The 15,353-nt window shown below is 39.9% G+C and overlaps 2 protein-coding genes across 3 annotated transcripts; one reads left to right on the forward strand and one right to left on the reverse strand.

Moving 5' to 3' along the window:
- Window positions 1-6,454: 6,454 nt before the first annotated feature.
- On the forward strand, window positions 6,455-8,808 carry LOC116214019 (protein SPIRAL1-like 1). 2 transcript variants are annotated; one of them, XM_031549230.1, is made up of 3 exons: window positions 6,455-6,614; window positions 7,762-8,051; window positions 8,444-8,808. In XM_031549230.1, the coding sequence occupies exons 2-3, from the start codon at window positions 7,773-7,775 to the stop codon at window positions 8,522-8,524; spliced, it is 360 nt and encodes a 119-aa protein (XP_031405090.1). In that variant the 5' UTR covers window positions 6,455-6,614; window positions 7,762-7,772; the 3' UTR covers window positions 8,525-8,808. The 2 variants fall into 2 exon arrangements, with proteins under 2 accessions (XP_031405090.1, XP_031405091.1); XM_031549231.1 differs by having other exon boundaries at window positions 6,460-6,614; window positions 7,744-8,051.
- A 148-nt stretch (window positions 8,809-8,956) lies between these two features.
- On the reverse strand, window positions 8,957-13,888 carry LOC116214018 (tip elongation aberrant protein 1-like). Its single transcript, XM_031549229.1, has 11 exons — window positions 13,524-13,888; window positions 12,645-12,794; window positions 12,396-12,560; window positions 11,852-12,004; window positions 11,561-11,713; window positions 11,052-11,216; window positions 10,769-10,939; window positions 10,300-10,486; window positions 9,999-10,224; window positions 9,601-9,745; window positions 8,957-9,495 (listed from the first exon to the last, which is right to left on the reverse strand). Exons 1-11 carry the CDS (start codon window positions 13,801-13,803, stop codon window positions 9,386-9,388), a joined length of 1,905 nt encoding a protein of 634 aa, XP_031405089.1. The 5' UTR covers window positions 13,804-13,888; the 3' UTR covers window positions 8,957-9,385.
- Between the last annotated feature and the right edge of the window lie 1,465 nt (window positions 13,889-15,353).

The following is a 15,353-nucleotide window of genomic DNA, read 5'->3' on the forward strand; positions in this document are numbered from 1 at the left end:
AACGAAAGTATCACACAATTCAACAACGATTTATCATTTTGATTTTTAGTACGTAAATAAAAATATAAAAAATCATTATTGATAAAAATAATTCATTATTACTAATATTTTCTATGTGTCGTGTGATATAATCATACGTGATATCTTCATTACATACAAGATTTTTTTCTCACTCGAAGACTTCCAAACCATTTAAGGGGCGAAATTGACATTGATCTCGACTTTGAATTGACTCTCATACTCATTCTAAGCCACTTGTAAGTATATATGAACATCTGAATTGAGACATATTCATCAGCTTAATTCACCTCTTCATAAACTTTCTTGGTTTCCATTTCACCAAAAAAAAAAAAAGAACTCGATCCTGGGTTTCGTTTCCAAGCCTTTTTCTTCTATATCGAATAATAAGCCATGGAGGTACGATGTATTACTGAGCTTTAGGGGAGAAGACGCGCCACGCCGTCACCAACCAACTCTTCCGTTGCCTGAAGGAGAACGGAGTCAATGTCTTCATGGATCACAATCTCCCAAGAGGAGAAGACATATCATCTCAGCACATGGACTCGATCAGGAGCTCCCGAATCTCCGTGGTTGTCCTCTCGAGAAACTATGCTGGCTCGACATGTTGTCTCGAGGAACTCTCGAGTGCAGGAACAAGTACCCTGGGCAGATGGTCCTTCCCGTATTTTATGATGTTGATCCTTCGACTGTTCGGAAGCAGACGTGCTGCATTGGGGTAGCACTCGCTAAGCATGAAGAGGACAAGAATAAGGAAGTCGTTGCTTGCTCGAGGGCCGCTCTAACTGAGGCTGCAGGTTTATCCGGCTGGGATATGACAAACTCCGCAAAGGGGAGCGTTTGTTTTATTTGTCAGGATTAATTAGTCGGCATTTACCTGCTTCGTAGATCATCCAAAAAATTTTGCTGATCTCTGGTTAATGACCATGATCATTTCTTTTGTTTTCTCACCTATATTACTTATTTATTATCGTGCATGAAAAAATATTGCTTGAAAATTTTCATTATTTTCAGCCCCGAAGAGAAGATTGTGAGGAAGATTGTTGGCAGAATATGCCATGAACTTAAACACGTATCTGGATGTACGTTGCAAAATACCCCGTTGGGCTTGAACCTCGTATGATGAGTGTGATCGAACACCTTAGCAACAGCTCTGATGTTCGCTTTATCGTAATCTGGGGGATGGGGTGCATTGGTAAAACAACTCTTGCCAAAGCGGTTTACAACCAGTTTTTCCACGCTTACAAAGCGAAAAGTTTCTTGGCCAATATTGTGGAAAAGTCGAAGCAGCCTGATGCTTTGGTTCGTCTACAAGAACAGCTTTCTTTGTGATATTCTCAAGTTTCAGAAGGTAAAAATAGAAAATATCGACAGGGGAATCAATCTCATCAAGGAAAGACTAAGTAGTAGAAGGGTGTTGGTCGTTCTCGATGATATAAGCCATCGAGACCAGCTTAAGGAGCCCGCAAGAGAGCGTGAATAGTTTGGTTCTGGCGGTAGGATCATCATAACAACTAGAGATCTCGAGTCTGTGAAGGGGGTTAAGGCGGACCATGTCTATCTGCTTGAGCCATTAAACGATTATGAATCTCTACAATTTTTTAAACGATATGCCTTTCGACATTGTGACGATCCTGGTAAAGAATTCAATAAGCTATCAGAAGCTGCGGTTCGTTACTGTAAAGGCCTACCTCCGCTCTCAAAGTACTGGGTTCGTTCTTGCTCGATCTAACTGTGGGAGAATGGAAGAGCACGCTCGACCACCTAAGAGGGACTCCCCATGGTGACGTACAAAAAATACGTGGAAATAAGCTATGATGCACTCAAGAGTGACAATGAGAAGGAATTATTCCTCGACATTGCATGCTTCTTCGTTGGCTGGGATAAGGATCACGTAGTTAAGATAGTAGAGGCATGTGATTTATGTGTCGAGTTTGGCTTGCGGAACCTCTTCAAAAGAAGCGTTATCAAAATTGCAGCGGAGAACCGGTTGGAGATGCACGATACGATCCGAGACATGGGGAGGGAAATCATTCGCAATGAGTGTCCCCGTAACCCCGGAAAGCGGAGCAGCTTATTCTCCTAGAATGACATTTTGAGCATGCTTCAAAACCACCTTGTGAGTATATATACATAAACTCAATTCCTACAATAAAGCATTAACTGCTATAGAAATTATAATTTGGAGGAACACTACTCGTTGTAGGTTTTGCATAATATTTTCAAATTTTGCATCAAAATTGTTGTGGGTGCATCCAATCTTTTCACTGATATATATATATATATATCTGTATATATATGCTATCTTTTTGAAAAATATGGGCCAACGGGTATCTAACATTTCTTTTTTTTCAATTGCAAAGAGCCTCATGAGTTAGGATAAGGGCATAAGTAATTTTGTTCATGGGAGTCAAATATAAAATCTCTTATAATTATTATACGAAGATGTGTGCACTGCACTAAATTCTCTCTATTTCTCGTATGGGCATTTGAATTAGACCTTGACAAATATCGTTGCTAAGATTGCCATTCTTGCTCATCAAAACTCGTAAATTAAGACAGCTAAATGAACCATTATAGGGGGCAATCCAAAGTCAGTCAAGCAACATAGTCAACACCTACATATGAACTGCGGAGTCCGTAGTGGGTATTTGAATTAGATTGTCAAAATAAAGAGAGTAACAATAATATTACATTATTATCTTCCAATTTGTGTAATGAAAATAAAACGATAGTTAAGATAAACTTCTACTAAACTTAGAAAATAGCATAATATACTATATATTTTCATTTTTTTTCTAAAAATATGACGTCACATCTATTACAAAATATCTACATACAAACAATATATGAAGCCTGAGATAATGCTTCAAAAAATGCCATTTTTAGAGACCTCCTTCCGGTTATATGACCAATTAATTAGTTGCTATACGTAAACCACCAATCAAAAGAGGTCTCGCCTACACTCTCTTAGTCTCTTTTGATAGTTATACGATGCACCCTATTTTAATTAAATTTCCAAATAGCAAGTTATAGATAGTGGTCATTATTTGTATTGAGTAATAAATACGTAAACCACACTATATCTAACAAAGCTAACTCTTTAAATTATACGGTTGTGATATGTAAAAATCTCATATGGTATCAGAGCGCATGCTTAATATGCCGTGCATGCATTTGTCCTCCATTTAATTAATTTCTCACGATGGGCCTTTAAAACTAATTCAGCTCACGCGTGGAGGGAAGCATGGAGTAATAATAGAGAATTTAAATTTTAAAATTTCAGTAATACCATTGTTCATTCAATTTTTCATTGTAAAAAAGAAAATAAGAAAAAATTTTAGTCTTTCCTTTTGTTGTAAAATTAGTATTAAATAGAGTGTAGCACAATGATACTATTTTTTTTGTTGAATACTGCAATGATACTCGATGGAATTATCCGTGTCATTTTATTAACTATTAGTATTTTTATTTGATTGTACTAAACACATGAATCTCATTGTAATTGAATAAATAATAAAATTAGTATTTTCCAAAACATTCAAAACGTGATGGATTCTTTAATTCAAGTGCATTTGTTTTTGGAGTTGAAGTCCAATTTCACTCCATTTCACTCTTTCCTCAATTCAACAACATAATCATTATTTTTTGACTTTTTTTCTCATTTAACAATAAATTCTCACAAATTCTTTTTCTAAACCATTATTACAATCAATTTTTTAATAATAAATTCACCAATCTACTTCTATGTCCATATATATATATATATACATATTTTTTTGTCTTTTTCTCTTATTTAGTAATAAGTTATCGCATTTACTTTTTCTTAATTATTATTACAATTATTTTTTAATAATAAATTTCTCATATACTATATATAATATCTATTTTCTGTCCCATTAGATTGGAGTGAAGTAAAATTCCAACTCCAAAACCAAACCAAAATCATTATCTAAAAATGATTAGGCTAATTAACAGGAATTGATGAAATGTCATTAAGCTAATGATCTTATTTACTTTCGTAAAATATCGTGCTACGCATGGCTTTTCAGCTAGCTTGTTGATTCATTTGGTTTCTTGTAAAATCCCGTCGATGTTCCATAAGATTTTTTGTGTTATTGAGGGCCGGGGCGTCACGATGTCAACGTGTTTGTCAAATAATAGTAATGCAAGATGTCTTTGTTCTTATTAGGGAACCGAAAGAGTTGAAGGACTTGTGGTTTGTTCATCGGAGTTGGCTCAGAAGGAGTTGATCACTGTGAAAGTCGATGCAAAAGCATTTGAAGGGATGAAGCGGCTGAGACTGCTGAAGCTCAACAACTTACATGTCGAAGGAGACTATGGAGTCATCTTGAAAGAGCTAAGATGGCTCTGTTGGCACGGATTTCCATTAAACTTCTTGCCGGATGAATTCCACATGGAAAACATGGTCGTCATCGATATTCGATATGGCAAGCTCCGAGCAGCCTGGAGGACTTTTAAGGTTAACAGAAGCGTTTTGCTATTCATTCGTAATTATCGTTTTCGATTTTAAAATGATGCGCGTATGTCGAACTTTCTGGTCATTCTTTGTCACAGTGCTTGGGAAACTTGAAGGTGCTTAATCTCAATCACTCTCATTTCTTGACGAAGACTCCCGACTTCTCAAAGCTCCTGAGCCTGGAAGAACTGATTATGGAAGATTGCAGAGAACTGAAAGGAATTGATCCATCTATCGGCTGTCTGGAGAGACTCGTCTCTATGAACTTGAAACACTGCAAGAAGCTCGAAAATATTCCAAACAGCATCTGCTCAGTGAAATCCCTGCAAATTCTGAACAATGTGGCTGCTCAAAGATAACAAGGTTACTGGATGACTTTGGAGAGTTAGAAGCACCGACAGAATTCCAGGCGGATGGGGCTCCTATTACTCGACTTCCCCTAAGCATTGCAAAGTTGAAGAACCGTCGAAGCCATCTGTGTGCGGCTATAATAGATCAAGATCCAGCTATATTTTCGCGCTCTTTTGGTTGTGCGTATTGAATTGGGAAGCTCCCAAGGAGAAAAACCAGCTCCTTGTTGCTCCATTCTCCTGGTTAAGGTCATTAACAGTTCTCCGTCTAATAGACTGCAATCTATCAGATGATGCCATCCTAGAGGGTACTGGGAGCCTCCGGTCTCTAAAATGGTTAAACCTGAGGGGAAGTCATTTTCGCCATCTCCCGAACTCAATCAACTCTCTTTCTAATCTCGAGTGGGTTGAAGTGGAAAATTGCCGATAGCTCGAGTCACTTCCGGATATGCCCCTAAGTGTAAAATACAGAAACTGCTTCAACTCTAACAAGCTGACAGAGGCTTCTTACTCGAGAAAGTAGAATCCCGACATGCGGCTGAGCTAGGAAGGGTGCAACAATCTCTCAAACAAGTGCAGGGAGTCCATCCTAATGGTTCGGCCTCTCCTTCTCGATGCACATTGTATCATGAGGAGATATCGATTCGGCATGAATTCATTATGATGCTCATTTTCTTGTGCAAGACTGGAGGGGAGGATAACTTTATGTACCAGGGAGCAACAAACCGGCGGTCTTCAAGCATCACAGCAGGGGCCTTTCATTGTCTTTCTTGTTGCCTTCCTGTCACGGCTGTGAGCTGGGTCGAATTATTGTATCATGTTCTCGGGAAGTTTTTGGCAAGACCTCTCCTGCTGCCCGTACTGACTCTAATTAATGAAACGAGGGAACGCCAGAAGAACTTGTTCTGGCTTCCGGGCGACTACTCCCTAAACGAAGATCATATCGGTGTATTTTCTGTTGCACCGGAGGAGATCATGGGAGACGTATGAAGATCAAATTACTAACTTGAATTGGTTGATTCGAATAGTTCGACACTTGTTCAAGATCTCGGGTTCGAGTTTTGAACGAAGAGAATTTACACAGAGTTTTACTCCTTAATGAATCAACCCGTTCTAAACTGAATTAATTGAGATTCATGGGACTTTCGGTATCGATCCACAATCAAAAACTTTTTGAGTAAACAAACAATTTGCTCATCCAGATATTAATGTTACATCAAATCAGACCTTCAAAAATTTTTTACATCAAATTGGACCTTGATAAATTAAGTGCATATCAGATGACTCCTTTCGTTTGCTTGACGTCCAATAGTGGATGGAAACATCTGATGTAACATTACTACTTACTTTTTTACATCAATTTTGACATTGACTTATTAAATGTACATTATATTGTCCCTTTTCATCATAGGATTTCGTTGAGTTTTTAACGGTGGATAAATAAAATGGGCAATATAATATACATTTAATAGCTGAAGGTCAAAATTAATATAAAAATTGTATTTAAGTAAGATTTTATGTAATATTGATTTTTCAATGGGTAAATTGTTAGGATATTCAAAAATTTTCAAATTTCAAAATTATAAAAGGTATGGGGGAGGTGGGTCCTACGACAAGCCTGCCAACCATACACGCATTGCTGTCGCCTGTCGGTTCACTGCGATCAGAGCTGTTCCCCAAACGCGGCCTCCTCCTCCTCCTCCTCCTCCTCCTCCTCCTCTTCTTCGTCAGATCTGACAGCTGAAGAAAAACCACCGCCGGAGAAGGTGAGGCCAGCTCATTTTCCGTCCTTTTGTCGATAAAATCCGGAGAGATTTCCCGTCTCCGTCCGCACATTGATGTCTCTGTTCCCTGTCTGCTACATTTCTGTTTTTGGTTCTTTTTGGTGTTCATCTCGAGTCGGACGGGCCGTTGGGATGAATTTGATATGCGATTGCCGTGTCTGGTGAGAGCAGCCATTGCTGTTGCCGATCTTGCGGATTATAGGAAGCTTTCTGATCTGCTGCTTCTTAATGTTGATGTTTTAGGGATGAGATTGGCTGATAATGACGTCCATTGCCATTAATCTCCATTTCCATTGTCTGCAGAGGTGCTTTTGAGCTCATAGATCTTCGGACTCGTCGAGTAAATGGCTTCGTCGTTCTATTGCTTTGGCTGTGTCCAAATTCTTGATGTCGCTGTTTCGCATACTTCTCCGTTGATTTTGCTCACCCACTCATTGCTGTTTGTCCGTGTTCAATCGAGTCGGGATCCTCCTCTAACAATGGTTTCTGATTATATCGTACACATTGATGGTGCCCCCTTTTCTGGTTTTGTTCGAGGAAGACATTGTATGTTCTTACTATGAGTTTGTTCCACGTTGAGGAAATTTCGGGTCTGCTGAGTGCAGGGAGGCTATTGACTGTATTAGAACATTTGCAGGAATACTATGATGATTTGATCTAGGAAAAGATGCGCTAGGGGATTGTGCTGTTGAGATCATTGTAGCTTTCTTTTTCGAGGCATCTCCTGCATAAGCTTTCAACATAAGAGCTCTGCATAAGATGTATGCTCGAGAATTATCGAGAAAAGCTATTAATTTGTATGGGCATGTGTGTGTTGGCCAACTTAAATCTGTTCTCTTTCTGCATTACTTCCATATTATAAACATCCACGATCAGGCTGTGGCAATGAGATCGTGACAACAGCACGACATTGACGAAGCTCTTCAGTTAGCAAAGAATAGAAGTATAGAAAAAGAATGGTTGACATTTTGGAATAGTGCTTCTTTATCTGTCTTTCTTGTTTTGAGTGGACGTGGCTGTATCGAGAATAGATAATTTGAGCTGAATACCTGTTTGTCGGCTGAAGAACAATAAGCTTGATATGACTGTAATATTTGTATGCTGATGACAGGGTTTTGATTTAATTCAGCTTAAGAAATCATGGGCCGTGGAGTCAGTTCTGGTGGAGGTCAGAGTTCTCTGGGCTACCTCTTCAGCAGTGGAGAAGCTCCGAAACCCGCTGGGAACAATGCTGAGGCTCCTTCGAAGCAAGTCCCAGACACCAGCAGCGGACCTTCTCAGAAGTCTACTACCACTGCTACTACCACTGCTTCCCCACCACCTGCAGATGTCAATAAGGGGATTCCGGCAGGCATTCCGGGGAGCCAGGCAAACAACTACCACCGTGCCGATGGCCAGAACTGTGGAAACTTTATCACGGTATGGGATTGGTTTACAATGTATCTGCTGATTGCTGCACTATTGTTTTTGACTGCTATTTCTGTTAGCATTGTTGGGTTAAAAGGGTTTGCATGTCATTTGATGTAAGGGAACATGGTTTTAATGATGAAAGTATTGATAATGGTATTAAGCAGTAGATGGACACATATCGCCTGGAGAAGGCCTGACATGATTGGTTCTGGACATTGTCGAGATACTGATCTAGGATGAAGAAAATCTGGTATGGATTAACGGTTGGAAACAAATAAGTTGCAGAACCTGTTCACAGAACAATCGGATGTTGCATCACTGTGGTTGTTGATATCTCATTTAGTCCACAGATTTCTACAGGAGAAGCATGTTTATATTAACCGAAATCTCTGTTGTGTCAGGACCGACCTTCAACTAAGGTTCATGCGGCCCCAGGTGGTGGGTCTTCCCTCGGATACCTGTTCGGTGATGGCGGCAATTGAAGCCATCAGTACGTGCCGGAAGGTTTTAATTGCTGTGCTTTCAAGGAAAATACCATCATGAGGTCAGGACTGGGACGGGCATGTGAAAGATCTCCCTAAAGCTGCAGACTTTGAGCCGTGGATTATTATATCGCCTTACCTTTATTCAGTTTTTGATATCAAATTCTCTGTCCAACTGATCGAAACACTCAAAACTCGAATGAATGATGAACTTCCTCACGCGCTATGAGCTCTGCTTAATTTGTCATCGCAACTTTTATGAATCGAATATAAGTTTGTGCCTTCTTAGAACTGAACAGTCTTGCAATAAATTACAAACGGAACCACCCACGAGAGACTTTATAATACTGAGAGTAAAACATCAGTAGTTTGTTAATCCGATCCTGGGAATCAAATGTTTGTTCCTACTCGAAATAGTTGGAAGATATTCAGTGAAAGATGCAATCAGACAATTGAAATTTTGCAAGCCAATAAACTTATGCTGTTACAATTAAATAGTTGGAGTCCTCATTGTCTCTCCCAATTTCCTTGTTAAAAAGAGAATCAAAAAGCTCAATACAGAACCCCTTTCCCTCCTGTGCATCCGGACCTTCCCCCACAGGACGCGGAGGAAACTCAAAATCTTCTCATCACCTATTGTCTTAACCCATGTCAGAATCTGCTCTTGCGAAAACTAGTGTTCGTCATGATTGCTGATATATAACCTAAAGAACCTAACTTGATAGATACCCAGAAAGCAAACTACTCCAGTTAGAAAAAGCAGACTCCTATCAGATCACTTATCGCATCAAAGAATCCTGAATGTACAAGTCACTGTTGGTCTGTGTCTATCTTCAGATCACACTCCGAAGTCCGGTCAACCTAGTATTGCTGGGTCTTCACGTTCGTCTTCAGTTTGTCTTCACGTTTGTCTTCATGTTTGTCTTCACGTTTGTCTTCAATCACTGTGCCATCACCTGCCGATCCAGAAACTATAGAGCCAAGAAGCATAAGATCGAGAAAACCGACTACTCCAAAAAAGTAATTAGATCATAAAAATTAACACCTCAAAAGATCCGAAATATATTATTGCAGACCTAGTTTCGGTGATGAATTTGTAGGGCTCCTAGTTGAAGCTGGTAGCCTCTCTTCAGGGACTTCCAGGTTGGAAGTTGGAGCATCATTGTCTCGATTGTCCTTTGAATCTAATGGAGTGGCTGATGGTTCTTCGGTTGCAGGGAACTGCATTCATATTTCCGCATTTACACAAATAACTGATAAACGATAAACCAATAAAATCCCATGATGATGATGTAAGACTTATGGCTCATAATCTATTGCTTTACTTTTCCCATCATACTATTGCTATAGAATTGAAAACTCATTATCCGTCCCCTCCGTGAAATAAATCCACCATACAATAAGCCTTATAACAACCAAGCTACATGGATGGAGTTTAAACAAGCTCCAAGGATTGATCATAAGGTTAACTCACCTTGTCTGCAGCAGAAGCACCAGAAGTTTCTGCAATCTTCGGAGCAGGAGAAGGTGCAGCAACAACTTCTGGCGCGGGCTCCTGGGAAGTAGAAGTCTTTTCTTGTGTATGATCTGCTCGGCTCTGTTCAACCGAGTCTTGGGGGGGGACTGTTCTAGGAGTACTCATCTTGTTGCTGTGATCTCCATGTGATGTGACAGGGTTGATTTCTGAAAAAGTCCGTTTCCTACATGCAAAGCAAGTGCTTTAACCAACAGTAATATGAAACAGATTGAACGACTCCAAATGACAATCTTCATACCTGCTGGAACTTTGATGAGATAGGTGGAAAGCACTTGGCTTATTCGAGAACACCACTCCGCGAAGAGGCTTCCCATCTATGACAGTTTCAATTGAGTACCCCTCAGACAACAATTCGGTAACTTTGGCATGAAACATCTTCTTCGCTTGCACAGGTTCGGAGAAGTTGGGGGAGAAGCTGCTAGCACCTGCACTTTGAAGTGAAAATGTTGAGCATAAAATTTTCATAATATACCTGCAATTTAACATCATATATAAGTTAAACAATAAAAGTTATTAGAGATTTAATAAACGAAAAGACGATGACTGCTCTCGAGCTGACCAAGAGCTTGACCAAGAGATCACATATAGTCCACTCAATTGTAATCAGATCTGGGCTCTCCTACCAAGAAACTGAAAAAGGACATCTGGGAACGGAACAAAAGATCACTCAGAACTTCACAATAAAGTATGCATGAACGAGGACTAACCTGGTTGACCATAAATCGATAGGGGCATGGGTTGACATATGCCAGCATTCACACCAACGTTAATGATAGCTTTATCGTGTCCTAGAGTCGGGTTTTGCTCCTGGCACTTCAGCTTCAACTGCTTCCGCAGGGATAGTTTCTCAAGCCTCCTTTCATGTTCCCTCACAAGCCCTAATATTATTTACAATGTTAGAGGTTCGTATTTTAAAGCAGACAAAGTTATTTTCAAGCGCTAGGAAACAAGATGGAGAGAGAGAGAGAGAGAGAGAGAGATTCTCTAAACCTGTGTGTAAGAAATGAATATCATCGAGAGCCTCAAGACTCTTATTGCAACCTCCTATAAAGACAAGAACACCGGCTTTCACTGGGTCCAACGAGTCCCCCGCCACTGAAAATCTAGCAGAAGGTCCATCACCTGTGGTACTGACCTTAGTCCATAACCCTGTCTCTGCATCAATCAATGTGAAAATTATGAGAAATTTTTGCCTTTTTCTCTGTTCTTGGATGAACAAGAAAATGCCAATATTCATTGGATTTTTCTTGGTATAAAGGTTGCCCACCCACAGAGCTGAATACTAATGTTTCAAGGTCAATTCTAATGGTTTCATTGTCCAGTATAAGATATACAAAGTGGAAAAGGAGAGTGAAAATGCAACTCGGGCTTTCTTCCTTCAGATCTTCAAATACAATTACTTAAAAAAGAACCACGATATTAATATGAACTTAAATGGCATCTTTTTTTACAACAGAAAAGAGAGGACAGGGTACAGGTATATCAGTTTGAAAGCATACCAACATCGAGCATGTGAAGATCATCATAAATACTTTGGGCCTCTGTAAATCCACCGAAAACAAATAATATCTTTCCAAAAGACACAGTAGCATGACCAGCTCGGGGAGGCAGCATGTGCCCAGAAGTATTAAGCTGCTTCCACATAAGAGTATCTAAAAAAAGAACAAAAATTGCCCATTGAGATAGAGGAGATGCAGAGCATTAACCGAAAAGGTTCAATTACTAAAAGAGAACAAGGATGAAAACGATAAAAGGTCAACTGTTTAAACTTCAAGAAGAATTTGTCAAACCTGTATCAAGAATATGAACATCTGACAAATAGTAATCGCGGCCATCTTCACCACCGATCACAAATATCTTGTTCTTCCAAGTTGAGCAAGTGTGGCTATCTCGTGCAGAAGGTGGAGTACCAGTTGTCACTGCCTTCTTCCATACAAAGGTTTCTACAATTGAGAAAAGATGATCATGAAAACAAAAATGCCACTCAAGCCAATACTTTTCCGTTATTTTCTCTTCTTGGAAATTAAAAAATTCGTTTGGGATAGGGATGAATTTTCCAGGCTCCCAATTGTCACTATAAAGAGCCTGAGGAAATAGGGTAAAATCATGTTCTGTGAGCCTTGTGAGAATTGCATGACACCCCATAAGTGCAGTCTTCTGCATTTCTTTCCTGTTCATTTTTAAAGAACGCATATATGGAAAATCTGTCCAGCTAAGAAAAATTTTCATGATGAAGCAGACCTTAAGGCAGTCATAGAGTTAGAAGTCAGGATACCTGTGGCTTAAAAAGTAAAGAATTTATGGACGTGGTTTTAGCTTCTGCAGGCAACGCACCTGTGTTTAATATGTAGAGGTCATTGTAATACACTTCCTCGTCATCTGAAGATTTTCCACAGCCTCCAAATATAAACAACCTTTTTCCAACTAGAGTTGCACTGTGGCCCTCTCTAGCTTCCGGGCCCTCACCTCTTATACTTGGAGATATCCAAGTATGAGAAGCTACAGATAAGGTAATGGAATATAAGCATCTTCTTTTAGATATTGCACAAAAGCTTAAACGAAGAGACTTGAATAGGAGCTCACAGGTGTCTAATATATGCAGATCCTTGAGCGGGCTCCTCCCATCTGTTCCACCAAACACAAACAGATTGTCCCCAACCGTAGTGCAACTGTGACTATCCCTAGGTGTAGGAGGGGAGCCTTTTACTGTCGGCTGGCTCCATGTTTGCTTAACTGTGGATTGGACAAAACGTTAGCAGTAACTAAAACCCTGCAACTCGCGAGAACGTGAAAGGAAGAAACTTGATAGTGAAAAGAGCCGTTCCACCGTAATTCTTACCGCACTTTTAGAACCTTGGCTAAAGAGGATATTGGTTAATGAAATCCCATTGACGGCGACCAGAAAAGCTTTTAATTAAACTGGTGACAAGCATCAAAGTATACCAATCCGGTCTTGATATTCTTTCATGGGCGGAGAGATCACGGAAAAGGAGACCCTTCCGGGCAACTCAATCAAGAGACACGATGAGAGATCTGAAAGCTCATAGCCTATCCTATCTACACAACCTCCATTACCGTTAGAAAATCTTTGACGGGGTGCATTGGCTACAGAAGCACTCATGGGAACATACAAGCATAGGCATAGTTTTAGCATACACACTCAGTGCTTTTAGCTTCTTTTCAGCAGGGAATCAAAGTGAAGCTCATGCTCGCAGAAATAACTTCACCAACAGAACCATAAAACTACTCCTCCAACACAGACAACGAACACTGAACGGATCGAACTTTCTTCGGGTAAGAGACCAGCAAAAAAAGGATCGAACTTTCTTCGGGTAAGAGACCAAAGGTGAGTGCTCCCAAACCCCAAGTACAACCATATCATCAAACGACCATACGATCTCGAGAAGCCCAGAGAAAAAGAGAGACGCAGAGAAGGATTCCAGTGAAGGAGAAGACACCCACCTGAGTCAAAGACGTGAACGAGGTTTGTCTGACAGTTATCCTGGCCATAGCCGCCGAACACATAGAGGAACCTCCCTCCCTTGATGGCGTTGCACGTGTGGCCCCACCTCTTCCCGGGCCCACCGCCGCCGCTAACGGCTTCTTTGCCCTGCTCGGCCCTCTCCCACCTCATTGTCCTCGGAGAAATCCACGGCCCCACTGCCGAGAAACCGCACGAAAGGAGCGAAATTCCTTCGAGGAGAAGATGGGTTTTGTTGTTTTTCTCCGATTCAGGGTTCATGCAATGAAAAAATCACAGAGAAAAAACACCAATTAATCCGATAAACCAAACCTAAGATGACCGTTTTTATATTATCTTAATAATAATAAAATTAAATTAGGGATTTTGTGTTCCTTAATAATCTTTTTTTTTTCTTAAATAAATTTTTTGGGAGCGATGATGAGAAAAATTACTCAGAGAGAGTGAAGTAATGCAAAGCCATGTGGTTTGTTTACATGTGGCATGCAACGTGTGGCGTATTTATCGCTAATACGATGATAAAATCGCGATTTCATTAGTTAATTATAGGCTCACTCAGTTACTCGAAACTCGGAAATCTATTCGAGGACTATGGATACGACGGATCGATGATAGAAATCGATCCGGCCACTTCATTTATTAAGATAATGATTTTACAGGCAATGCCATAAAAGGAAGGAATCATATGGGATTCATATCGAGATCCCTACCAATTTTGCAGAAATATGGAAAATATTTATGTTTTCGCTTACTAACTATAAGCTCGTGCCAAATATGGAAAATATTTATTTCGGTTTATCAAGAATATACTAGTGTCGAAGAGACCGTTTACGACCGGGGTCAACTTCACGACGTGCAAGATCGGAACGAGCCTGAAAAATCGAGTCATGGACTGCATCGAGACATCTAAATAAAAGCTGGGTCGATGCGCCCGTATCATCTCGGAATCGATTTTGATGGGGCAGAAGCTTTTCGACGGGATGTTACCTAGAGAGAACAACCACCTCATGTCCTGTCCTGTCTGCGTCGTATCATATCCTGTTAAGAGGATTCAAAACGCACTTTTCCTCCAAAACATAAATAAATAAATAACGTTGTATTTGGTTTCATAGTAGAATTTTAAAATTATATTTTGATTTTAAAAAAAAGTGGTATAAATGAAATCCATCCTTTGACTTTATATGAGTTATGTTGTTTTATTGTGGAAAAAAGTGGTATAAATGGAGCATACTCTTTGACTTTATATGAGTTATTTTGTTTTGTAATAAGTAGAGTTAAAGTTAAAATTATAATTCTAAAATACCACTCACAAACCAAACCAAACGAGGCTTAAAAGACTCTGCCTCAGAAGCAACACTGCTGTAAATGAGGCTTTTAAGGAACTGATACAAAACTGTCGCAGCTCATTTGATCTTTAATGGTGACAAACAAAAAAATGAGCGGCTTAGCTTAATATACGTATATATATATATATGGGTATACATTTTAAATATATACATATATACATAGGTACTGGAGCAGAAACTATGAGCACAGCTTCAGTCAAGAAATCAGATCAGAATCAGAAACCTCGGGACTGATGGATGAGCTCCGGGCGGGCGTCTCTTCAGATGTTCGGTGGCCCCAGTGTGAGCCTCAAACATACATACATTCCGATCGATACATGTAACTTCACGTGTGGGCCGAATAGCCGTAGAGAGGTCACGTACCTCGTCCATAGGAGAACTCGAAACTGGTCCGAGATTGTCTACTGGTTTGTTAATAGGGAATGATGAACAAAGCAAAGTCAAAAAGATGAATCAAAAGCATCA

This window comes from Punica granatum, chromosome 7 (assembly GCF_007655135.1).
Source record: "Punica granatum isolate Tunisia-2019 chromosome 7, ASM765513v2, whole genome shotgun sequence".
NCBI lineage: Eukaryota > Viridiplantae > Streptophyta > Magnoliopsida > Myrtales > Lythraceae > Punica > Punica granatum.